Source organism: Choloepus didactylus, chromosome 1, assembly GCF_015220235.1.
Source record: "Choloepus didactylus isolate mChoDid1 chromosome 1, mChoDid1.pri, whole genome shotgun sequence".
In the NCBI taxonomy this organism is placed as follows: Eukaryota; Metazoa; Chordata; class Mammalia; order Pilosa; family Megalonychidae; genus Choloepus; species Choloepus didactylus.
Genome location: NC_051307.1, coordinates 63,587,445 through 63,609,682, shown reverse-complemented (window position 1 = coordinate 63,609,682; position 22,238 = coordinate 63,587,445). Strand labels below are relative to the sequence as shown.

Sequence of the window (22,238 nt, the reverse complement as noted above, 5' to 3'; positions counted from 1 at the left end):
ATTGAGAGAAAACCCAGAACCCTCTCTGTGATAGGTCTTGCGGTTGTGTGGTAAGACAAAACAATAGAATGTTGTGAGCTCCTTTCAAAAACTAGCAGTTCAATTATAGAAATAGTGACCACACATCACAATTTGCCCAGGACATTCCTTTTATGTCTGTTGTTCCAGTAGCCCATCTGATTCAGCATTTGTCCCAGACAAATAATGTACATATAAATTCATCCTTCCAGCTTCTGCCATGGTTTTAGCTAGTAGTGTGTGAGATCCCCATGTTCAGAGAATGGAGCTCTCACTTTAACATGTGATTGTATGTGAAGGATAACCTAAGAGCCTTTCAGTCAAAACATAACATAACATAACTCATGCAAGGATAGCATGCAGGGCTTTTACTGATAATAACAAAGTAAGCTTGGACTCCAGCAACTAGGGTCATCTAACTCATCTATCTTTGATAGGATTAGGAGACAAATTAATACCACAACCCCTGCTGCTGTTTAACATCCCAGCCAATTATGCCATAGCATCTGTCTTGGCCTGTGAGATGTATGGAGCAGCCAGGCTGCAAGTCAGTGGGAAACATGAGAAATTATAGGTTAGGTCTTATATACATGATGTATGTGTTGGAAGTCGATGCTGAGCACCTAAACCCTCTTGCCACGGTGGTTTTCTTATTTTTTATATGATGTAAATATATTACTATTTTGTTGCTTGGTAACAACTTTTTTATTAATTAAAAGGTTTTTTAATAAATTAAAGGATTTTATAAATTCTTTCATCTGTGAAAAGCTAAATATTTGAAACGTGCATATTTAATGTAAAATTAAGTTGCTCAAGAAAGTTGATAATGGATATGATACTTGCAATTTACCACCCACCATGGGAACCACAGTATTATCACTGTTCACATGAAAATCAAAAGACAAAAATCTGCAAAAGAACATCAGAATCAACTTCAAGAGTTAGTAGTTATTTTTAAAAGATTGTCATAAGACAATTCTTTAACTTGTATAGCTACAGAAATCCCATTTATATATCATTGTGTGAACATGACTTTTCACTTATTTCATATGTTTGTTATCAAAAATGTTCTTCTAGTTTCACTTTTCTATTATGGATTTTTTTGATAATTGAAGAAAAGATCCATTAGGACAAAAAAGAACTGTGAAAACAGTTAAATGAAGCCAGTGGTACATCAATGTCTTCAGATGCTTCAAGTAGAAAACTTAGGTAAGTTAATTCTAATAATGGTTTGATTTTTCTCCCTTATCTCATGGGACAAAGCAAAGCTTTTGGAAGTTTAATCTCTGATGGTGAAACTCTGACATTATTATAAATGTTACTATAAATCCCAAAAAATTCAACCAAGTTAAAATTGTGGTTTTGTATTGATAATATAGATGCGAATTTGGTGGAGCACAACATAAGAGTTAAGATAATACTCTAAGTAAATTGAGAAATTGTAAGAAGAAAAGTGCTTACACTTGGTTGTGGTATAGTCATAATTTTTAATTGTATCCAAATAAGGTACAGTACTCTATTAATCAAAATAAGAACTACAGTTGTGAAAATTAATAAATATTTTTGTATATTTACAGAGAAACCAAACTACAAAATTTTTATGACACTGATGGTAAATTCAAAACATACTTCGGTATGGCAGTATACACAGTCTCTCTTTGCTGTTAATTATCAACCAGAATTTTACAAATGTTCAAGCCTTTAAAGAATTCTTCTCATCCAAGTGTCCTACAATGATCCCGAGTTTGTTTTGCTTTGTTTTAAAATAAGAAAACACTCCAAATTTTAGTTGCATTTAGTTTAAAATAGTTAAAAATCTTTAAAGTATCCAAAATATGGAATGCCAAAACATGTTAGTTTTTGAAGATTTAGTGAATTGTAATTATTGAAAACCAAGCTTCCAAACAAGAAGACATTGAAATTTGCCCCAAAGCAAGGAAATAATTTAACATTTTATATTATGAGAGTTCAAACTGTGTAAAAGATTTAATTTTTAAATCCTCTAATAGTGCTGTGGGATGTCTTAACTTATGTGAAGACTCTTGCTGAAGCTCTTATTATTAAGTGGATAATGTTTTTTGTTTTGTTTTTTTTTCTCTACAGGAATAAAATGGCATTGAGAAAGCCTAAGATTTTGTAGCATCTACATTTGGGAGTGCATTTAAAGGAATCATAAATGGAGAAAGCTTATGTGAAGTCAAAAACACAATGCCAATGAAAATATCTAGGTTAAAATATTAGCATATTTCAATTAAAAAATTGAAATCAAGACTATCCTCCATTTAATAAAGTTGATTGTAGACATAATAGGTACCTCAGCACCTATAAAGTATTTTCTCAATAGAAAAAATGAAGTTCAAAAGAGGAGACTCAATTAAAGGTGGCAACAATACAAACTAATTAACCATAAAATGCAACTTGAAAAAGGCTGCAGGAAACTTTGTTAAATAATTAAAAATTATAAAGCCATAGTAAAAAGAATAAATTTTTAGAAAAATAAGGGACATGTAATGAAGACACTTATGGCAAAGGAACTAATTAAACTATGTGAAAATATATATGCAGAATAATTATTCTGCGTATGTTATCTTTTAAAGTTTAAATGATAATTAAATAAATTTTAAAAGGTTGATTTAATGCACAAAGACATGTTTTTTAATTTTTGAAAGAATTGCATTTTTGAAAGAAGCTTTTAATTTTAATTATTTTTATAGGTACACCAATAAAATAATGTCAATTTGTTGGTCAATAAATAAAAATTTCAAAAGAGCATATAATTTTAGTTATTTTAGTGTCCCTTTTGCCCTTGAAAATACATCAGTTTGACTGATAAATTACATGGTCATCCTAATTATAGATGAAGCAACAAGTTTCTTAAACCATTACCTTTTTCCTAATGGTAAACTGAGAGGAACCAGGGCACGAATCATTTCATGTTTCTGGTAGCTACGGGATGGAGGTGCCCATAGCATAGGAAAAGTTAGACTGAAAATGAGGTCAACAAAGGAATAAAAAGGAGGAATCGTAAACATCTCTCCCCACATTAAAAAAAGTTTCTGTAAAAAGATGAGAATATTAAACAGGTGTATGGATCTTACCTGCAAATGCATTAGGAAGATTTCTGGAACTTGGATTCTGAAACTTGACATACTTATCTGTCCACCATGTGATTCCACTCCTTAGCATTGGGACTTTGATACGTATAGATGAATTAAGATGCTATGAAAGAATAATGGTGTCTGTAAGGAAATTAAAACCTATGTTAGTCAGAGATGCAAGCAATTTTTGTCATATTGCAAGAGCAGAAGCAGAGACAGGTGAAAAATAAATCAGAGTTTTAGCAGACTTTCAACACACCCACATGCCAAAGATATGGGAATCACAAGACCATTATTTTTCCTGTCAAGATTGAGCCAATTGTTGAAAAATGCTCTTAAGCTTCGTTTAGCTCATGTTCCCTGACTACTTTAGATCTCTCTCAAGGGAGAACTTATTTGCAACTGAAATTCTGAAAGTCAGTGCTCTGGCTTAGCTATGATAATGTATTAAAAAAAAATAACAAACAAACAAAAAACAATGCCACTTAGCTGCAGAGGTGATCATCTGGACAATTAGAGGCCATACATTAAGGAAGAATGAACCATGGAACAAGGAAAAGTCACTTACCATTGAACATGCTGTTGGCAATGGCACCACAAGGAGCAATGAGGGTCCCATTGTGCAACTTTTCAAATGGAGCACAGCCCTCAACATTCTGGATGCAAGATAACACAGCAATGAGAAATACTGTTGGTAAAATCTCTTAGAATGTGGAAAGTGACAACACTGGCAATGAAAATTAATCCACACTGATTTACTGGCATGGACCAAGTATGGATTGCTCCCTGCTTTCCCCAGCCTTCTGGGTCACTTGTACTAGGGAATATTTGGAGGAGTGTGTGTGTGTGTGTGTGTGTGTGTGTGTAGTTATTTTCCTCATTATCAATATATAGCATGCCAAAATGTCTGCAGAATAGAACTTAAACCTTTTCTGGCTATCCTAAATATCACACCAAGTCTACATGGAATACACTTAAAAGATTCTTTTTAAATTGAAGTATAATATTGAGAAAAGCACACAAATCATGAGTATGTTGGCAGATGGCTTATCACAGGGACTCCGTCTATGTAACTACTAGAATACACTTTTTTTTCACAGTTCTATGGTTTTTTTTAAAAAATTTATTCTGGTAACATATATACAACCTAAAATTTCCCATTATAGCCATGTTCAAATATGCAGTTCAATGATATTAATTACTTTCGCAATGCTGTGCTACCATCACTACCATCTATTATCAAAACATTTCTGTCATCCTAAACAGAAACTTGGTACCAATTGCAGAATATACTTTTTTAAAGAATGGTTGCTAAAGATCATTTGGTTATCACATTCACATAATAATGTAATACTGGAAAAGTCTTCCTTCTAGATTTACTTGTTAGTATTTGGAATATCATCTATCAAGAGTGAAAAATTGTAACTCTAGGTCTGAAAGGGTATTCAATTAAACCAAAGGCTCTTATTCAATCAAAGAGCCCAATTTCCTTAAACTGAACTGTATTGAAGGCCTTGATTATACGAATGGTAGATGTAGACTGAGCCAGACTGAATCCAACCACTTAAGGTTATTGTTCAAATCATGCATGAAAGGATAAGCATTTAGTTGGACAATATTCACATTACTAGTATAAAGAGGGAGAGTGCACCTTCTTAATAACAGTTACTCTGAACACCCACCCCCTTCAATTTATGCAAGAATATAGTGAGCATTTCTGTCTTTCAAAACCTTAGCTTTTGAGAGGGATCTAAGATGGCGGCATAGAGAGGAGTGGAAGCTAAGTAGTCCCCCTGGAACAACTAAAAATAACCAGAAACAACTAGTAAATAATCCGGAATAACTGCAGGGGGACAAACATGACCACTCATCATACACCAACCTGAATTGGGAGAAATGCCTGAGATCACAGCATAAAATCTGTAAGTAAAAACTGCGGATCCAAATCAGGAGACCGCTCCGCCACAGTCTGAGCTACAAAGCCTCATGGTGCCAGAGAGACGCTTTCTCCCAGCAAGTGAATACAGCTCAGCTGAGCTCCAACTGGGGTTTTAATTAGCGAGTGTGAACTGCTCACTAGAGGTACGAATCCCCAACAAGCAGAGGCTTTGGGTGACGACTGACCTTGGAGAGTTGGAGGGTCGCCTCGGACTAGCGCTGAAGGGGACTCTCTGTTCCTTTTTTGACTCAGTGGAGAAAACCTCAGCCATTTGCAGTTCCTAGTTCTGTGACCCAGACAAAGTTATAGCACAGGCAGAGAGAGACCATTGAAATGCTAATGACCTCCACATAGGGGGTCTATCTTCTCTAAGAGGAAAGGGGTGGGGCCCAGCTCTACTACCTGCCTTTCATTCAGAACTTGGGGATAAAGAGCCACACCTCCTTACACCAGTCAAAAATTATAGGCTAACAGGCACCACCTGCTGGGCAGAAAAGCACAGTGACTGGAGGCATCAGAGGGTGTACCAATTTTCTAAGACACACCCTCAGGGAAACCTTCTGGGACCTTAGCCCATTCTGGTCTGGGGAGGCCTGATTGGGGTAACCAAGGAAACCATGCCTAGACAACAGAAAACTACAACCTACACCAAGAAAAATGAGGTTATGGCCTGGTCAGGGGAACAAACTTGCACTTCAACTGTGATGCAGGAATTGAAACAACTAATAATAAGTCAAGTCAAAAAGTTTAGGGAAGATATGGTTAAAGAGCTGAACCGTATAATGAAAACACAGGATGTACAGAAGGTAGAAATTGAAAGTTCAAAAAACCAACTGGCGGAATCCATGGAAATGAAAGGCACAACACAAGAGATGAAAGACACAATAGAAACATACAACAGCAGATCTCAAGAGGCAGAAGAAAACTCTCAAGAACTGGAGAACAAGGCAACTGAAAGCCTACACATAAAAGAACAGATAGAGAGGAGGCGGGGCAAGATGGCAGACTGGTGAGCTGTAAGTTTTAGTTACTCCTCCAGGAAAGTAGGTAAAAAGCCAGGAACTGCGTGGACTGGACACCACAGAGCAATCTGTCTTTGGGCATACTTCATACAACACTCATGAAAACGTGGAACTGCTGAGATCAGCGAAATCTGTAAGTTTTTGCGGCCAGGGGACCCACGCCCCTCCCTGCCAGGCTCAGTCCCGGGGGAGGAGGGGCTGTCAGCTCCGGGAAGGAGAAGGAAGAACTGCAGTGGCTGCTCTTATCGGAAACTCATTCTACTGATTCAAACTCCAACCATAGATAGACTGAGACCAGACACCAGAGACTCTGAGAGCAGCCAGCCCAGAAAAGAGGAGACAGGCATAGAAAAAAACAACACGAAAAACTCCAAAATAAAAGCAGAGGATTTTTGGAGTTCTGGTGAACACAGAAAGGGGAAGGGCGGAGCTCAGGCCTTGAGGCGCATATGCAAATCCTGAAGCAAAGCTGATCTCTCTGCCCTGTGGACCTTTCCTTAATGGCCCTGGTTGCTTTGTCTATTAGCATTTCAATAACCCATTAGATCTCTGAGGAGGGCCGTTTTTTTTTTGTTGTTTTTTTTTTTTTTAAATCCTTTTTTCTTTTTCTAAAACGATTACTCTAAGAAGCCCAATACAGAAAGCTTCAAAAAATTGCAATTTGGGCACGTCAAGTCAAGAGCAGAAATAAGAGAGCTCTGAGACAAAAGGCAATAATCCAGTGGCTGAGAAAATTCACTATAAACAACACAACTTCCCAAGAAAAGGGGGGTGTCCGCTCACAGCCACCATCCTGGTGGACAGGAAACACTCCTGCCCATCGCCAGCCCCATAGCCCAGAGCTGCCCCAGACAACCCAGTGTGACGGAAGTGCTTCAAATAACAGGCACACACCACAAAACTGGGCGTGGACATTAGCCTTCCCTGCAACCTCAGCTGAATGTCCCAGAGCTGGGAAGGTGGAGCAGTGTGAATTAACAAAGCCCCATTCAGCCATCATTTGAGCAGACTGGGAGCCTCCCTACACAGCCCAGCAGCCCAGAACTGCCCTGGGGGGACGGCACTCACCTGTGACATAGCACAGTCATCCCTCAACGGAGGACCCGGGGTGCACAGCCTGGAAGAGGGGCCCACTTGCAAGTCTCAGGAGCCATACGCCAATACCAAAGACTTGTGGGTCAGTGGCAGAGACAAACTGTGGCAGGACTGAACTGAAGGATTAGACTATTGCAGCAGCTTTAAAACTCTAGGATCATCAGGGAGATTTGATTGTTAGGGCCACCCCCCCTCCCCGACTGCCCAGAAACACGCCCCACATACAGGGCAGGCAACACCAACTACACATGCAAGCTTGGTACACCAATTGGGCTCCACAAGACTCACTCCCCCACTCACCAAAAAGGCTAAGCAGGGGAGAACTGGCTTGTGGAGAACAGGTGGCTCGTGGACGCCACCTGCTGGTTAGTTAGAGAAAGTGTACTCCACGAAGCTGTAGATCTGATAAATTAGAGATAAGGACTTCAATAGGTCTACAAACCCTAAAAGAACCCTATCAAGTTCAGCAAATGCCACGAGGCCAAAAACAACAGAAAATTATAAAGCATATGAAAAAACCAGACGATATGGATAACCCAAGCCCAAGCACCCAAATCAAAAGACCAGAAGAGACACAGCACCTAGAGCAGCTACTCAAAGAACTAAAGATGAACAATGAGACCATAGTATGGGATATGAAGGAAATCAAGAAGACCCTAGAAGAGCATAAAGAAGACATTGCAAGACTAAATAAAAAAATGGATGATCTTATGGAAATTAAAGAAACTGTTGACCAAATTAAAAAGATTCTGGACACTCATAGTACAAGACTAGAGGAAGTTGAACAACGAATCAGTGACCTGGAAGATGACAGAATGGAAAATGAAAGCATAAAAGAAAGAATGGGGAAAAAAATTGAAAAACTCGAAATGGACCTCAGGGATATGATAGATAATATGAAACGTCCGAATATAAGACTCATTGGTGTCCCAGAAGGGGAAGAAAAGGGTAAAGGTCTAGGAAGAGTATTCAAAGAAATTGTTGGGGAAAACTTCCCAAATCTTCTAAACAACATAAATACACAAATCATAAATGCTCAGCGAACTCCAAATAGAATAAATCCAAAAAAACCCACTCCGAGACATATACTGATCACACTGTCAAACATAGAAGAGAAGGAGCAAGTTCTGAAAGCAGCAAGAGAAAAGCAATTCACCACATACAAAGGAAACAGCATAAGACTAAGTAGTGACTACTCAGCAGCCACCATGGAGGCAAGAAGGCAGTGGCACGATATATTTAAAATTCTGAGTGAGAGGAATTTCCAGCCAAGAATACTTTATCCAGCAAAGCTCTCCTTCAAATTTGAGGGAGAGCTTAAATTTTTCACAGACAAAGAAATGCTGAGAGAATTTGCTAACAAGAGACCTGCCCTACTGGAGATACTAAAGGGAGCCCTACAGACAGAGAAACAAAGACAGGACAGAGAGACTTGGAGAAAGGTTCAGTACTAAAGAGATTCGGTATGGGTACAATAAAGGATATTAATAGAGAGAGGGAAAAATATGGCAAACATAAACCAAAGGATACGATGGCCGATTCAAGAAATGCCTTCACGGTTTTAACGTTGAATGTAAATGGATTAAACTCCCCAATTAAAAGATATAGATTCGCAGAATGGATCAAAAAAAATGAACCATCAATGTGTTGCATACAAGAGACTCATCTTAGACACAGGGACACAAAGAAACTGAAAGTGAAAGGATGGAAAAAATATTTCATGCAAGCTACAGCCAAAAGAAAGCAGGTGTAGCAATATTAATCTCAGATAAAATAGACTTCAAATGCAGGGATGTTTTGAGAGACAAAGAAGGCCACTACATACTAATAAAAGGGGCAATTCAGCAAGAAGAAATAACAATCGTAAATGTCTATGCACCCAATCAAGGTGCCACAAAATACATGAGAGAAACACTGGCAAAACTAAAGGAAGCAATTGATGTTTCCACAATAATTGTGGGAGACTTCAACACATCACTCTCTCCTATAGATAGATCAACCAGACAGAAGACCAATAAGGAAATTGAAAACCTAAACAATCTGATAAATGAATTAGATTTAACAGACATCTACAGGACATTACATCCCAAATCACCGGGATACACATACTTTTCTAGTGCTCACGGAACTTTCTCCAGAATAGATCATATGCTGGGACATAAAACAAGCCTCAATAAATTTAAAAAGATTGAAATTATTCAAAGCACATTCTCTGACCACAATGGAATACAATTAGAAATCAATAACCATGAGAGACTTAGAAAATTCACAAATACCTGGAGGTTAAACAACACACTCCTAAACAATCAGTGGGTTAAAGAAGAAATAGCAAGAGAAATTGCTAAATATATAGAGACGAATGAAAATGAGAACACAACATACCAAAACCTATGGGATGCAGCAAAAGCAGTGCTAAGGGGGAAATTTATAGCACTAAACACATATATTAAAAAGGAAGAAAGAGCCAAAATCAAAGAACTAATGGATCAACTGAAGAAGCTAGAAAATGAACAGTAAACCAATCCTAAACCAATTACAAGAAAAGAAATAACAAGGATTAAAGCAGAAATAAATGACATAGAGAACAAAAAAACAATAGAGAGGATAAATATCACCAAAAGTTGGTTCTTTGAGAAGATCAACAAGATTGACAAGCCCCTAGCTAGACTGACAAAATCAAAAAGAGAGAAGACCCATATAAACAAAATAATGAATGAAAAAGGTGACATAACTGCAGATCCTGAAGAAATTAAAAAAATTATAAGAGGATATTATGAACAACTGTATGGCAACAAACTGGATAATGTAGAAGAAATGGACAATTTCCTGGAAACATATGAACAACCTAGACTGACCAGAGAAGAAATAGAAGACCTCAACCAACCCATCACAAGCAAAGAGATCCAATCAGTCATCAAAAATCTTCCCACAAATAAATGCCCAGGGCCAGATGGCTTCACAGGGGAATTCTACCAAACTTTCCAGAAAGAACTGACACCAATCTTACTCAAACTCTTTCAAAACATTGAAAAAAATGGAACACTACCTAACTCATTTTATGAAGCTAACATCAATCTAATACCAAAACCAGGCAAAGATGCTACAAAAAAGGAAAACTACCGGCCAATCTCCCTAATGAATATAGATGCAAAAATCCTCAACAAAATACTTGCAAATCGAATCCAAAGACACATTAAAAAAATCATACACCATGACCAAGTGGGGTTCATTCCAGGCATGCAAGGATGGTTCAACATAAGAAAAACAATCAATGTATTACAACACATTAAAAACTCGAAAGGGAAAAATCAATTGATCATCTCAATAGATGCTGAAAAAGCATTTGACAAAATCCAACATCCCTTTTTGATAAAAACACTTCAAAAGGTAGGAATTGAAGGAAACTTCTTCAACATGATAAAGAGCATATATGAAAAACCCACAGCCAGCATAGTACTCAATGGTGAGAGACTGAAAGCCTTCCCTCTAAGATCAGGAACAAGACAAGGATGCCCGCTGTCACCACTGTTATTCAACATTGTGCTGGAAGTGCTAGCCAGGGCAATCCGGCAAGACAAAGAAATAAAAGGCATCCAAATTGGAAAAAAAGAAGTAAAACTGTCATTGTTTGCAGATGATATGATCTTATATCTAGAAAACCCTGAGAAATCGACGATACAGCTACTAGAGCTAATAAACAAATTTAGCAAAGTAGCGGGATACAAGATTAATGCACATAAGTCAGTAATGTTTCTATATGCTAGAAATGAACAAACTGAAGAGACACTCAAGAAAAAGATACCATTTTCAATAGCAACTAAAAAAATCAAGTACCTAGGAATCAACTTAACCAAAGATGTAAAAGACCTATACAAAGAAAACTACGTAACTCTACTAAAAGAAATAGAAGGGGACCTTAAAAGATGGAAAAATATTCCATGTTCATGGATAGGAAGGCTAAATGTCATTAAGATGTCAATTCTACCCAAACTCATCTACAGATTCAATGCAATCCCAATCAAAATTCCAACAACCTACTTTGCAGACTTGGAAAAGCTAGTTATCAAATTTATTTGGAAAGGGAAGATGCCTCGAATTGCTAAAGACACTCTAAAAAAGAAAAACGAAGTGGGAGGACTTACACTCCCTGACTTTGAAGCTTATTATAAAGCCACAGTTGCCAAAACAGCATGGTACTGGCACAAAGATAGACATATAGATCAATGGAATCGAATTGAGAATTCAGAGATAGACCCTCAGATCTATGGCCGACTGATCTTTGATAAGGCCCCCAAAGTCACTGAACTGAGCCATAATGGTCTTTTCAAGAAATGGGGCTGGGAGAGTTGGATATCCATATCCAAAAGAATGAAAGAGGACCCCTACCTCACCCCCTACACAAAAATTAACTCAAAATGGACCAAAGATCTCAATATAAAAGAAAGTACCATAAAACTCCTAGAAGATAATGTAGGAAAACATCTTCAAGACCTTGTATTAGGAGGCCACTTCCTAGACTTTACACCCAAAGCACAAGCAACAAAAGAGAAAATAGATAAATGGGAACTCCTCAAGCTTAGAAGTTTCTGCACCTCAAAGGAATTTCTCAAAAAGGTAAAGAGGCAGCCAACTCAATGGGAAAAAATTTTTGGAAACCATGTATCTGACAAAAGACTGATATCTTGCATATACAAAGAAATCCTACAACTCAATGACAATAGTACAGACAGCCCAATTATAAAATGGGCAAAAGATATGAAAAGACAGTTCTCTGAAGAGGAAATACAAATGTCCAAGAAACACATGAAAAAATGTTCAGCTTCACTAGCTATTAGAGAGATGCAAATTAAGACCACAATGAGATACCATCTAACACCGGTTAGAATGGCTGCCATTAAACAAACAGGAAACTACAAATGCTGGAGGGGATGTGGAGAAATTGGAACTCTTATTCATTGTTGGTGGGACTGTATAATGGTTCAGCCACTCTGGAAGTCAGTCTGGCAGTTCCTTAGAAAACTAGATATAGAGCTACCATTCGATCCAGCGATTGCACTTCTCGGTATATACCCGGAAGATCGGAAAGCAGTGACACGAACAGATATCTGCACGCCAATGTTCATAGCAGCATTATTCACAATTGCCAAGAGATGGAAACAACCCAAATGTCCTTCAACAGATGAGTGGATAAATAAAATGTGGTATATACACACGATGGAATACTACGCGGCAGTAAGAAGGAGCGATCTGGTGAAACATATGACAACATGGATGAACCTTGAAGACATAATGCTGAGCGAAATAAGCCAGGCACAAAAAGAGAAATATTATATGCTACCACTAATGTGAACTTTGAAAAATGTAAAACAAATGGTTTATAATGTAGAATGTAGGGGAACTAGCAGTAGAGAGCAATTAAGGAAGGGGGAACAATAATCCAAGAAGAACAGATAAGCTATTTAACGTTCTGGGGATGCCCAGAAATGACTATGGTCTGTTAATATCTGATGGATGTAGTAGGAACAAGTTCACTGAAATGTTGCTATATTATGTAACTTTCTTGGGGTAAAGTAGGAACATGTTGGAAGTTAAGCAGTTATCTTAGGTTAGTTGTCTTTTTCTTACTCCCTTGTTATGGTCTCTTTGAAATGTTCTTTTATTGTATGTTTGTTTTCTTTTTAACTTTTTTTTTCATACAGTTGATTTAAAAAAGAAGGGAAAGTTAAAAAAAAAAAAGAAAAAGAAAAAGAAAAAAGACAAACAAGGAAAAAAAAAAAAAGATGTAGTGCCCCCTTGAGGAGCCTGTGGAGAATGCAGGGGTATTCGCCTACCCCACCTCCATGGTTGCTAACATGACCACAGACATAGGGGACTGGTGGTTTGATGGGTTGAGCCCTCTACCATAAGTTTTACCCTTGGGAAGACGGTTGCTGCAAAGGAGAGGCTAGGCCTCCCTGTATTTGTGCCTAAGAGTCTCCTCCTGAATGCCTCTTTGTTGCTCAGATGTGGCCCTCTCTCTCTGGCTAAGCCAACTTGAAAGGTGAAATCACTGCCCTCCCCCCTATGTGGGATCAGACACCCAGGGAAGTGAATCTCCCTGGCAACGTGGAATATGACTCCCGGGGAGGAATGTAGACCAGGCATCATGGGATGGAGAACATCTTCTTGACCAAAAGGGGGATGTGAAAGGAAATGAAATAAGCTTCAGTGGCAGAGAGATTCCAAAATGAGCCGAGAGATCACTGTGGTGGGCACTCTTACGCACACTTTAGACAACCTTTTTTAGGTTCTAAAGAATTGGGGTAGCTGGTGGTGGATACCTGAAACTATTAAACTACAACCCAGAACCCATGAATCTCGAAGACAGTTGTATAAAAATGTAGCTTATGAGGGGTGACAGTGGGATTGGGAATGCCATAAGGACCAAACTCCACTTTGTCTAGTTTATGGATGGATGTGTAGAAAAGTAGGGGAAGGAAACAAACAGACAAAGGTACCCAGTGTTCTTTTTTACTTCAATTGCTCTTTTTCACTCTAATTATTATTCTTGTTATTTTTGTGTGTGTGCTAATGAAGGTGTCAGGGATTGATTTAGGTGATGAATGTACAACTATGTAATGGTACTTTAAACAATCGAAAGTACAATTTGTTTTGTATGACTGTGTGGTATGTGAATATATCTCAATAAAATGATGATTAAAAAAAAAAAAACAGATAGAGAAAAGAATGGAAAAATACGAGCAATGTCTCTGGGAACTTAAAGACAAATTGAAAAGCAAGAATTTACATGTCATTGGTGTCCCAGAAGGAGAAGAGAAGGGAAAAGGGGCAGAAGCAATAATAGAGGAGATAATCAATGAAAATTTCCCATCTCTTATGAAAGACATAAAATTATGGATCCAAGAAGCACAGCATACCCCAAACAGAATAGATCTGAATAGGCCTATACCAAGACACTTAATAGTCACATTATCAAACATCAAAGATAAAGAGAGAATCCTGAAAGCAGCAAGAGAGAAGAGATCCATCACATACAAAGGAAGCTTGATAAGACTATGTGTGGATTTCTCAACAGAAACCATGGAGGCAAGAAGAAGTGGGGTGATATATTTAAAATACTGAAAGAGAAAAACCACCAACCAAGAATCCTATATCCGGCAAAACTATCCTTCAGATATGAGGGAAAGCTTAAAATATTCTCTGACAAACAGACAATGACCGAGTTTGTGAACGAGAAACCTGCTCTACAGGAAACACTAAAGGGAGAACTGCAAACAGAAAGGAAAAGACAAGAGTGAGAGGTTTGGAAAACAATTTTGGGAGTTAGTAGCACAGCAATGTAAGTATACTGAACAAAGATGACTGTGAATATGGTTGAAAGAGGAAGGCTGGAATCATGTGGGATACCAGAACAAAAGAACGAATGATAAAGACTGGGACTGTGTAACTCAGGGAAACCTAGGGTGCTCAATGATTGTAATCAAAGGTAGAAATATGTTTTTACATGAGGTAGAACAATGAATGTCAACATTGCAAGGTGTTAAAAATAGGGTGGGATTGGGGGGAAAATGCAATCAATGCAAACTAGAGGCTAGAATCAACAGAAACATTGTATTATGCTTTCTTTAATGTAACAAAAGCAATATACCAAAGCTAAATACATATGAGGGGGTGGGGAATAGGGGAAGAGTATGGGACTCCTGGCATTGGTGATGTTGTCTGACTCTTTATTGTAGTTTAGGTTAATGCTATCTTTCCTTTTGTCACCTTCTAGCTATCAAGTTTTTTTGTTTGTTTGTTTTTCTCTATTTCTCTTGCCTATTTCTTTTGCCCCTCTGCCTTCTTTGACTCTTCCTCCGTCTTTGTGGAAGAAATGGAGATGTCCTAATATAGAGGGTGGCGATGGTGCTCAATACATAAATACATGACTATACGGGGAACCAACGATTGTTTACTTAGGACAGAATGTATAGTGTTTGAACAAAACCATCTTAAAAGAAATGGGTTGATGAAGAAAACTTGAGGGCACTATATTGAGTGAAATAAGACAGACACATAAAGGGAGATATTGCAGGGTCTCACTGAGATGAACTAATTACGATATGTAAACTCATAGACACAAAATATAAGTTACCAGGATATAGAATGAGGCTAAGGAATGGGGAACGGTTGCTTACTATGAGCAGAATGCTCAACTAGGGTGAACTTAAATATTTGGAAATGAACAGGGGTGATGGTAGCATGTAATGAGAATAACTAACAGTGCCTAAAGGTGTGTGAAGGTGGTGGGAAGGGTAAGCTCAGAGTCACACATGTCGCCAGAAGGAAAGTTGGAGGTTGAAAGATGGGAATGTATAGAACAGTGAATCTTGTGGTGGACAATGTCTGTGATTAACTATACAAATGTTAGAAATCTCTCTCATGAACTAGAACAAATGTATGTAACTATAACTAGAGGTTAATAATAGGCATATAGGGAAAAAATATATACCTATTGCAAACTATGTACTACAGTTAGTAGCATTTTAACATTCTTTCATCAACAGTAACAAATGTACTATACCAAGACTATGAATCAGTAATGGAGGAGGGGCGTGGTTAGGGGTATGGGAAGATCTGAGTTTCCTTTTTTTTGTCTTTATTTCTTTTCCAGAGTAGTGAAAATGTTCTAAAAATTGAAAAAAAATAATTGTGTTGATGGATGCACAGCTGTATGGTGGTGCTGTGAGCAATTGATTGTATACTTTGGATCTTTGGATAGTTGTATGGTATCTGAACAATCTCAATTAAAAATATATATATATATGTATATATATATATATATATACACACACACACACACACATATATATATAAAGTGAATAGGCTAAGAAATAAAAATAAAATTGTTCAAAAGGAAAAAAAAAAAAAGCACTTAGCTTTTGAGTTTATTTTCCATCCCCTCTTTTAGCCTGAAAGAGCCTCCTGGTAAAAAAAAAAAAAAAAAAAAAAAAAATTTACTTTTATATCTTCACTCGACAGTTGGCTATCACTTCTGGATTGAATATATCGATTGAGGTTCTGATAGAAGCCATACAGTTTGTAGCACATATAGACATTACCCTGTGTGGGAGGAAAGCAAGAAGTAAGAGGAGAATAAGAAAGATTAATGGAATATTAATTAACTGGGACAGGAATGTTTAAAAACAAAGTACTATATTGAAGGGAATTCAAAGTTTCTTCCTGTCAAACAGACCTGCTCCCCCACAAATTGTTTTTTTTAAATCCATGTTGGAAAATCCTGGTCTATACAGAAGTCTTCAAGTGACTCAATAATCCATTTTTGTTTTTTGTTTTTTTCCCTTTTTTTGATAACCCACTTAATATTTTTGTAAAAGCTACTGTACTCCTACCTTGAAAATTTTTTAAACCAAACTTTGTATTTTCAATATATAACATTTGATTATACAAACATCTTCCTTCCCAGCAATACCAGGAAAAATGTTCTACCCGAGGGATGTGGCAGGCATCAAAGGTCATGTGATTTCAAGGCAAATGTTTGAAACACAATTTAAAATGGAAACCACTGAGCATATTTAGGTACATGTGCATACTGGGTTTGAAAGGCATAAGAGTAGAAGCTCCTCGCCTTCAGGCTCCAGGTATTTTTGTCTTTTTATCCTAGTATCTGACACAGTTCCTGGCACACATTACTTGCTCAAGAAATGGTGAACCATTTGTTATGAATGAAAAGATGAAGTAAGTCCTTGATCCAAAAGAAAGAGGGTGACTTTCACCTTAACGTTTGGTAGCCTTGTTGCCCATGAGAGATGTGGTCTTTCACGACACTGTCATGTGACACAGTTCAGTCCTAGACCACCATGATGCTGCCTCTGTGGTGACGTGCCAAGGCCCTGGAATTTCTCCAGGCAGAAACAGCTTTCTTTGACAGACTTGATGCAGATTTTTTTTTAATAGATGGAGTTCATAGAGATTAGATAAATATAAGAAAGGAATAAGATAGATTGCCTTATTAGGAAAGATTAAGAAATCTAAATATGTGTAGAGTAGCTAAGAAATAGCTAAGGAAATAATAAGAGGTACATTGAGCTACACGTATAGAATGTAGGAAAATCAAGGAAGAAGAATAATTGCTTGGCATGTTAAAAGGAATTATAATCAGTTTTAATGGAATTGAATAAAATATTAATAGACTCATTTGTGATACAACATATTTTGAGACTTGTAACCATTAAGGCATTTAAAATGATGATTACTTCACTTATAAGATGCTAGTATCCATCTGAACTCTGCAAGTTTTCTCAAGTAAATGTGACAAAAATTACTCTCTTGAAAATGTGCTATTTATTCCTTCCAAACTTTATCAAAGCAGGAATTTATGCATGACATATATGTGATGTGGTGCAGGGGAGCAGAGGAATACTTTTTTCCTATTCACCAAAATATACCAGCATCTTTTCTTTCAGTTAAGCAGCCTCTACAACCTCATTGATGGAGTTTTCAGGAGCCAATTAGAATGCAAATTCTGGAAATCATTGCAGTAGCATTATGTAAAATTATGCTACCTTAAAAATTATGTTAGTGTCTTTTATCAAGCCCATAAAGACACAAAAATAATTTAAACCAGTAGGACACAAAAAAATGATGAACTTCATCCAAATTGTGGCAGGTCACAAAAGACAAAACAGCATTCAACTTCTTGTGTGAACCACAAATAGTTGGTTAAAAATTCCTTTTACAGCCTTTCCATTCTGTGCAACACATGTTAAATGGATAACCAGATATTTGTAAAGTACAGGTGGTATCTGATTCAATTCATAATTATGACAACAAAATTGGATTCCCCAGAAGAACACAACAGATTCATTCATTCAACAAATATGTATTCAGCAACCACTTTGTGTCATGCACTTCCCAAAGGAGTGGGAGATTGGGAAGATAATCATGTGGCAAATGAAGGAAGAAGATGCTTGCAGATGGAGATAAACGCTCTGAAGGAAATGAAAAAGAAGGATGTGATAGGAAGTGAATATGGTGGGTGAGGAGAGAAAGCTCTTTAGACTCTAAAATCTAGTGTGTTCAAGAAAGGTCTATCTGAAGTTTTGTCCTATTTGTTATCAAATAAAGACTTATTGCCCAATTTCTTATGATGAGATATTTTTTAATTCATTTTTATTGAGATACATTCACACACCATGCAGTCATACAAAGTATACATTTGATTTTCACAGTACCATTATATAGTTGTGCGTTCATCACCAAAATTAATTTTTGAACATTTTCATTACCACACACACAAAAATAAGAAGACTAAAAATTAAAGTGACAAAGAACAATTAAAGTAAAAAAGAACACTGGTTTTTTTCCTTTGTTTTTTTTTTTACCCCCATTTTTCTATTCTTCCATCCATACACTGGACAAAGGGGAGAGTGGTCCATATGGCTTCCCCAATCACATTGTCACCCCACATAAGCTACATTTTTATACAATCGTCTTCAAGATTCAAGGGTTCTGGGTTGTGGTTTGATAGTTTCAGGTATTTACTGCTAGCTATTCCAATTCATTAGAACCTAAAAACGGTTATCTATATACCGTGTGTAAGAGTGCCCTCAAGAGTGACCTCTCGGCTCCTTTTGGAATCTCTCTGTAACTGAAGCTTATTTCATTCCATTTCACATTCCCCTTTTGGTCAAGAAGATGTTCTTCATCCCACGATGCCGGGTCTAGATTCCTCCCCGGGAGTCATATTCCATGTTGCCAGGGAGATTTACTCCCCTTGGTGTCAGATCCCACATAGAGGGGTGGGAAGCGATTTCACCTGCAAGTTGGCTTAGCTAGAGAGAAATGGCCACATCTGAGCAACAAAGAGGCATTCAGGAGGAAGCTCTTAGGCACAATTATAGGCAGGCCTACCCCCTCCTTTGCAGCAACAGTCTTGCCAAGGGCGAGTCCCATGGTAGAGGGCTCAACCCATCAAGCCACCAGTCCCCTATGTCTGTGAGCACATCAGCAACCATCAAGGTGGGGAAGCCCAACACCCCTTCATTCTCCACCAGCTCCTCAAGGGGGCTCTGCATATTTTTTTATTGTTTTTGGCTTTTTTTTAATTAACTATTAACTATATCAAAAAATTTTTTTTAAAAACATACACTAAAAAAACATTTCAAACAAACCATAACAAGTGAGTAAGAAAAAGACAACTAACCTAAAATAACTACTTTACTTCCAACATGTTCCTACTCTACCCCATGAAAATAACCTAATATAGCAACATATCTGTGAACTTGTTCCTACCATACCCATCAGAATTTAACAAATCTTAGTCATTGCTGGGCATTACCAGAACATTAAATTTATCCATGATAGCTTATCTGTTCTTACCGGGCTATCGTTCTCCCTTCATTAATTGCTCTCTATTGCTAGTTACCCTACATTCTACATTATAAACCATTTATTTTACATTTTTCAATGTTCACATAAGTGGTAGCATATAATATTTCTCTTTTTGTGCCTGGCTTATTTCGCTCAGCATTATGTCTTCAAGGTTCATCCATGCTGTCATATGTTTCACGACATCATTCCTTCTTACCGCCATGTAGTATTCCACCGTGTGTATGTACTACATTTTGTTTATCCACTCATCTGTTGAAGGATATTTGGGTTGTTTCCATCTCTTGGCAATTGTGAATAATGCTGCTATGAACATTGGCGTGCAGATATCTGTTCGTGTCACTGCTTTCCGACCTTCCGGGTATATACCGAGAAGTGCAATCGCTGGATTGAAGGGTATCTCCATATCTAGTTTTCTAAGGAACTGCCAGACTGACTTCCAGAGTGGCTGAACCATTATACAGTCCCACAAACAATGGATAAGAGTTCCAATTTCTCCACATCCCCTCCAGCATTTGTAGTTTTCTGTTTGTTTAATGGCAGCCATTCTAATTGGTATGAGATGGTATCTCATTGTGGTCTTAATTTGCATCTCTCTAATAGCTAGTGAAGATGAACATTTTTTCATGTGTTTCTTGCCATTTGTATTTCCTCTTCAGAGAATTGCCTTTTCATATCTTTTGCCCATTTTATAATTGGGCTGTCTGTACTATTGTCATTGAGTTGTAGGATTTCTTTATATATGCAAGATATCAGTCTTTTGTCAGACACATGGTTTCCAAAATTTTTTTCCCATTGAGTTGGCTGCCTCTTCACCTTTTTGACAAATTCCTTTGAGGTACAGAAACTTCTAAGCTTGAGGAGTTCCCATTTATCTATTTTTTCTTGTGTTGCTTGTGCTTTGGGTGTAAGGTCTAGGAAGTGGCTGCCTAATACAAGGTCTTAAAGATGTTTCCCTACATTATCCTCTAGGAGTTTTATGGTACTTTTTTTTTTTAATTCATTTTATTAAGATATATTCACATGCCATGCAGTCATACAAAACAAAGCGTACATTCGATTGTTCACAGTACCATCACATAGCTATGCATTCACCACCAAAATCAATCCCTGACGCCTTCATTACCACACACACAAAAATAACAAGAACAATAATTAAAGTGAAAAAGAGCAATTAAAGTAAAAACACTGGGTGCCTTTGTTTGTTTTTTCCTTCCCCCATTTTTCTACTCATCCATCCATAAACTAGACAAAGGGGAGTGTGGTCCATATGGCTTTCCCAATCACATTGTTACCTCCCCATAAGCAACATTTTTATACAATCGTCTTCAAGATTCATGGGTTCCGGGTTGCAGTTTAACAGTTCCAGGTATTTACTGCTAGCTAGTCCAATTCACTAGAACCTAAAAAGTGTTGTCTATATTGAGCATGAGTGCCCACCAGTATGGTACTGTCTTTTATTTCGAGGTCTTTGATCCACTTTGAATTAATTTTTGTGTAGGTTGTGAGGTAGGGTCCTCTTTCATTCTTTCAGATACAGATATCCAACTCTCCCAGCCCCATTTGTTGAAATGACTGTTATGTCCCAGTTCAGTGGTTTTGGGGGCCTTATCAAAGATCAGTCGGCCATAGATCTGGGGGTCTATCTCCAAATTCTCCATTTGATTCCATTGATCAATATGTCTATTTTTGTGCCAGTACCATGCTGTTTTGACTACTGTGGCTTTATAATAAGCTTCAAAGTCAGGGAATGTGAGTTCTCCCACTTTGTTTTTAGCAATTTGAGGCATCTTCCCTTTCCAAATAAATCTGATAACTAGCTTTTCCAAGTCTGCAAAATGCCCAGGGCCAGATGGCTTTACAGGGGCACCCAATGTTCTTTTTTACTTTAATTGCTCTTTTTCACTTTAATTATTATTCTTGTTATTTTTGTGTGTGTGGTAATGAAGGTGTCAGGGATTGATTTTGGTGATGAATGCACAGCTATGTAATGTTACTGTGAACAATCAAATGTATGCTTTGCTTTTTATGACTGCATGGCATGTGAATATATCTCAATAAAATGAATTAAGAAAAAAAAAAAGACAGTACCATAAAACTCCTAGAGGATAATTAGGGAAACATCTTCAAAACCTTGTATTAGGTTGTTGGAATTTTGATTGGGATTGCATTGAATCTGTAGATGAGTTTGGGTAGAATTGACCTCTTAATGATATTTAGCCTTCCTATCCATGAACATGGAATGTTTTTCCATCTTTTAAGGTCCCCTTCTATTTCTTTTAGTAGAGTTATGTAGTTTTCTTTGTATAGGTCTTTTACATCTTTGGTTAAGTTTATTCCTAGGTACTTGATTTTTTTTTAGTTGCTATTGAAAATGGTATCTTTTCCTTGAGTGTCTCTTCACTTTGTTCATTTCTAGCATATAGAACAATTACTGACTTATGTGCATTAATCTTGTATCCTGCTACTTTGCTAAATTTGTTTATTAGCTCCAGTAGCTGTATCATCAATTTCTCAGGGTTTTCCAGATATAAGATCATATCATCTTGGATCACCCCAGATCTATGGCATGTGAACAATCTCAATAAATAAAAAAATAAAAAAAAATCATACCATTTGCAAATAATGACAGTTTTACTTCTTCCTTTCCAATTTGGATGCCTTTATTTCTTTGTC

The 22,238-nt window shown here is 37.3% G+C and overlaps 1 protein-coding gene across 1 annotated transcript in view; it reads right to left on the bottom strand.

The window, feature by feature from the left end:
* The window catches only part of LOC119513939 (cell cycle control protein 50C-like), a 43,685-nt gene that overhangs the window by 5,653 nt on the left and 15,794 nt on the right, over positions 1-22,238 (bottom strand). The window contains 3 exon segments of the mRNA XM_037809446.1: positions 3,117-3,257; positions 3,685-3,772; positions 16,173-16,274. Of these exon segments, the coding sequence (XP_037665374.1) occupies positions 3,117-3,257; positions 3,685-3,772; positions 16,173-16,274 (331 nt within the window).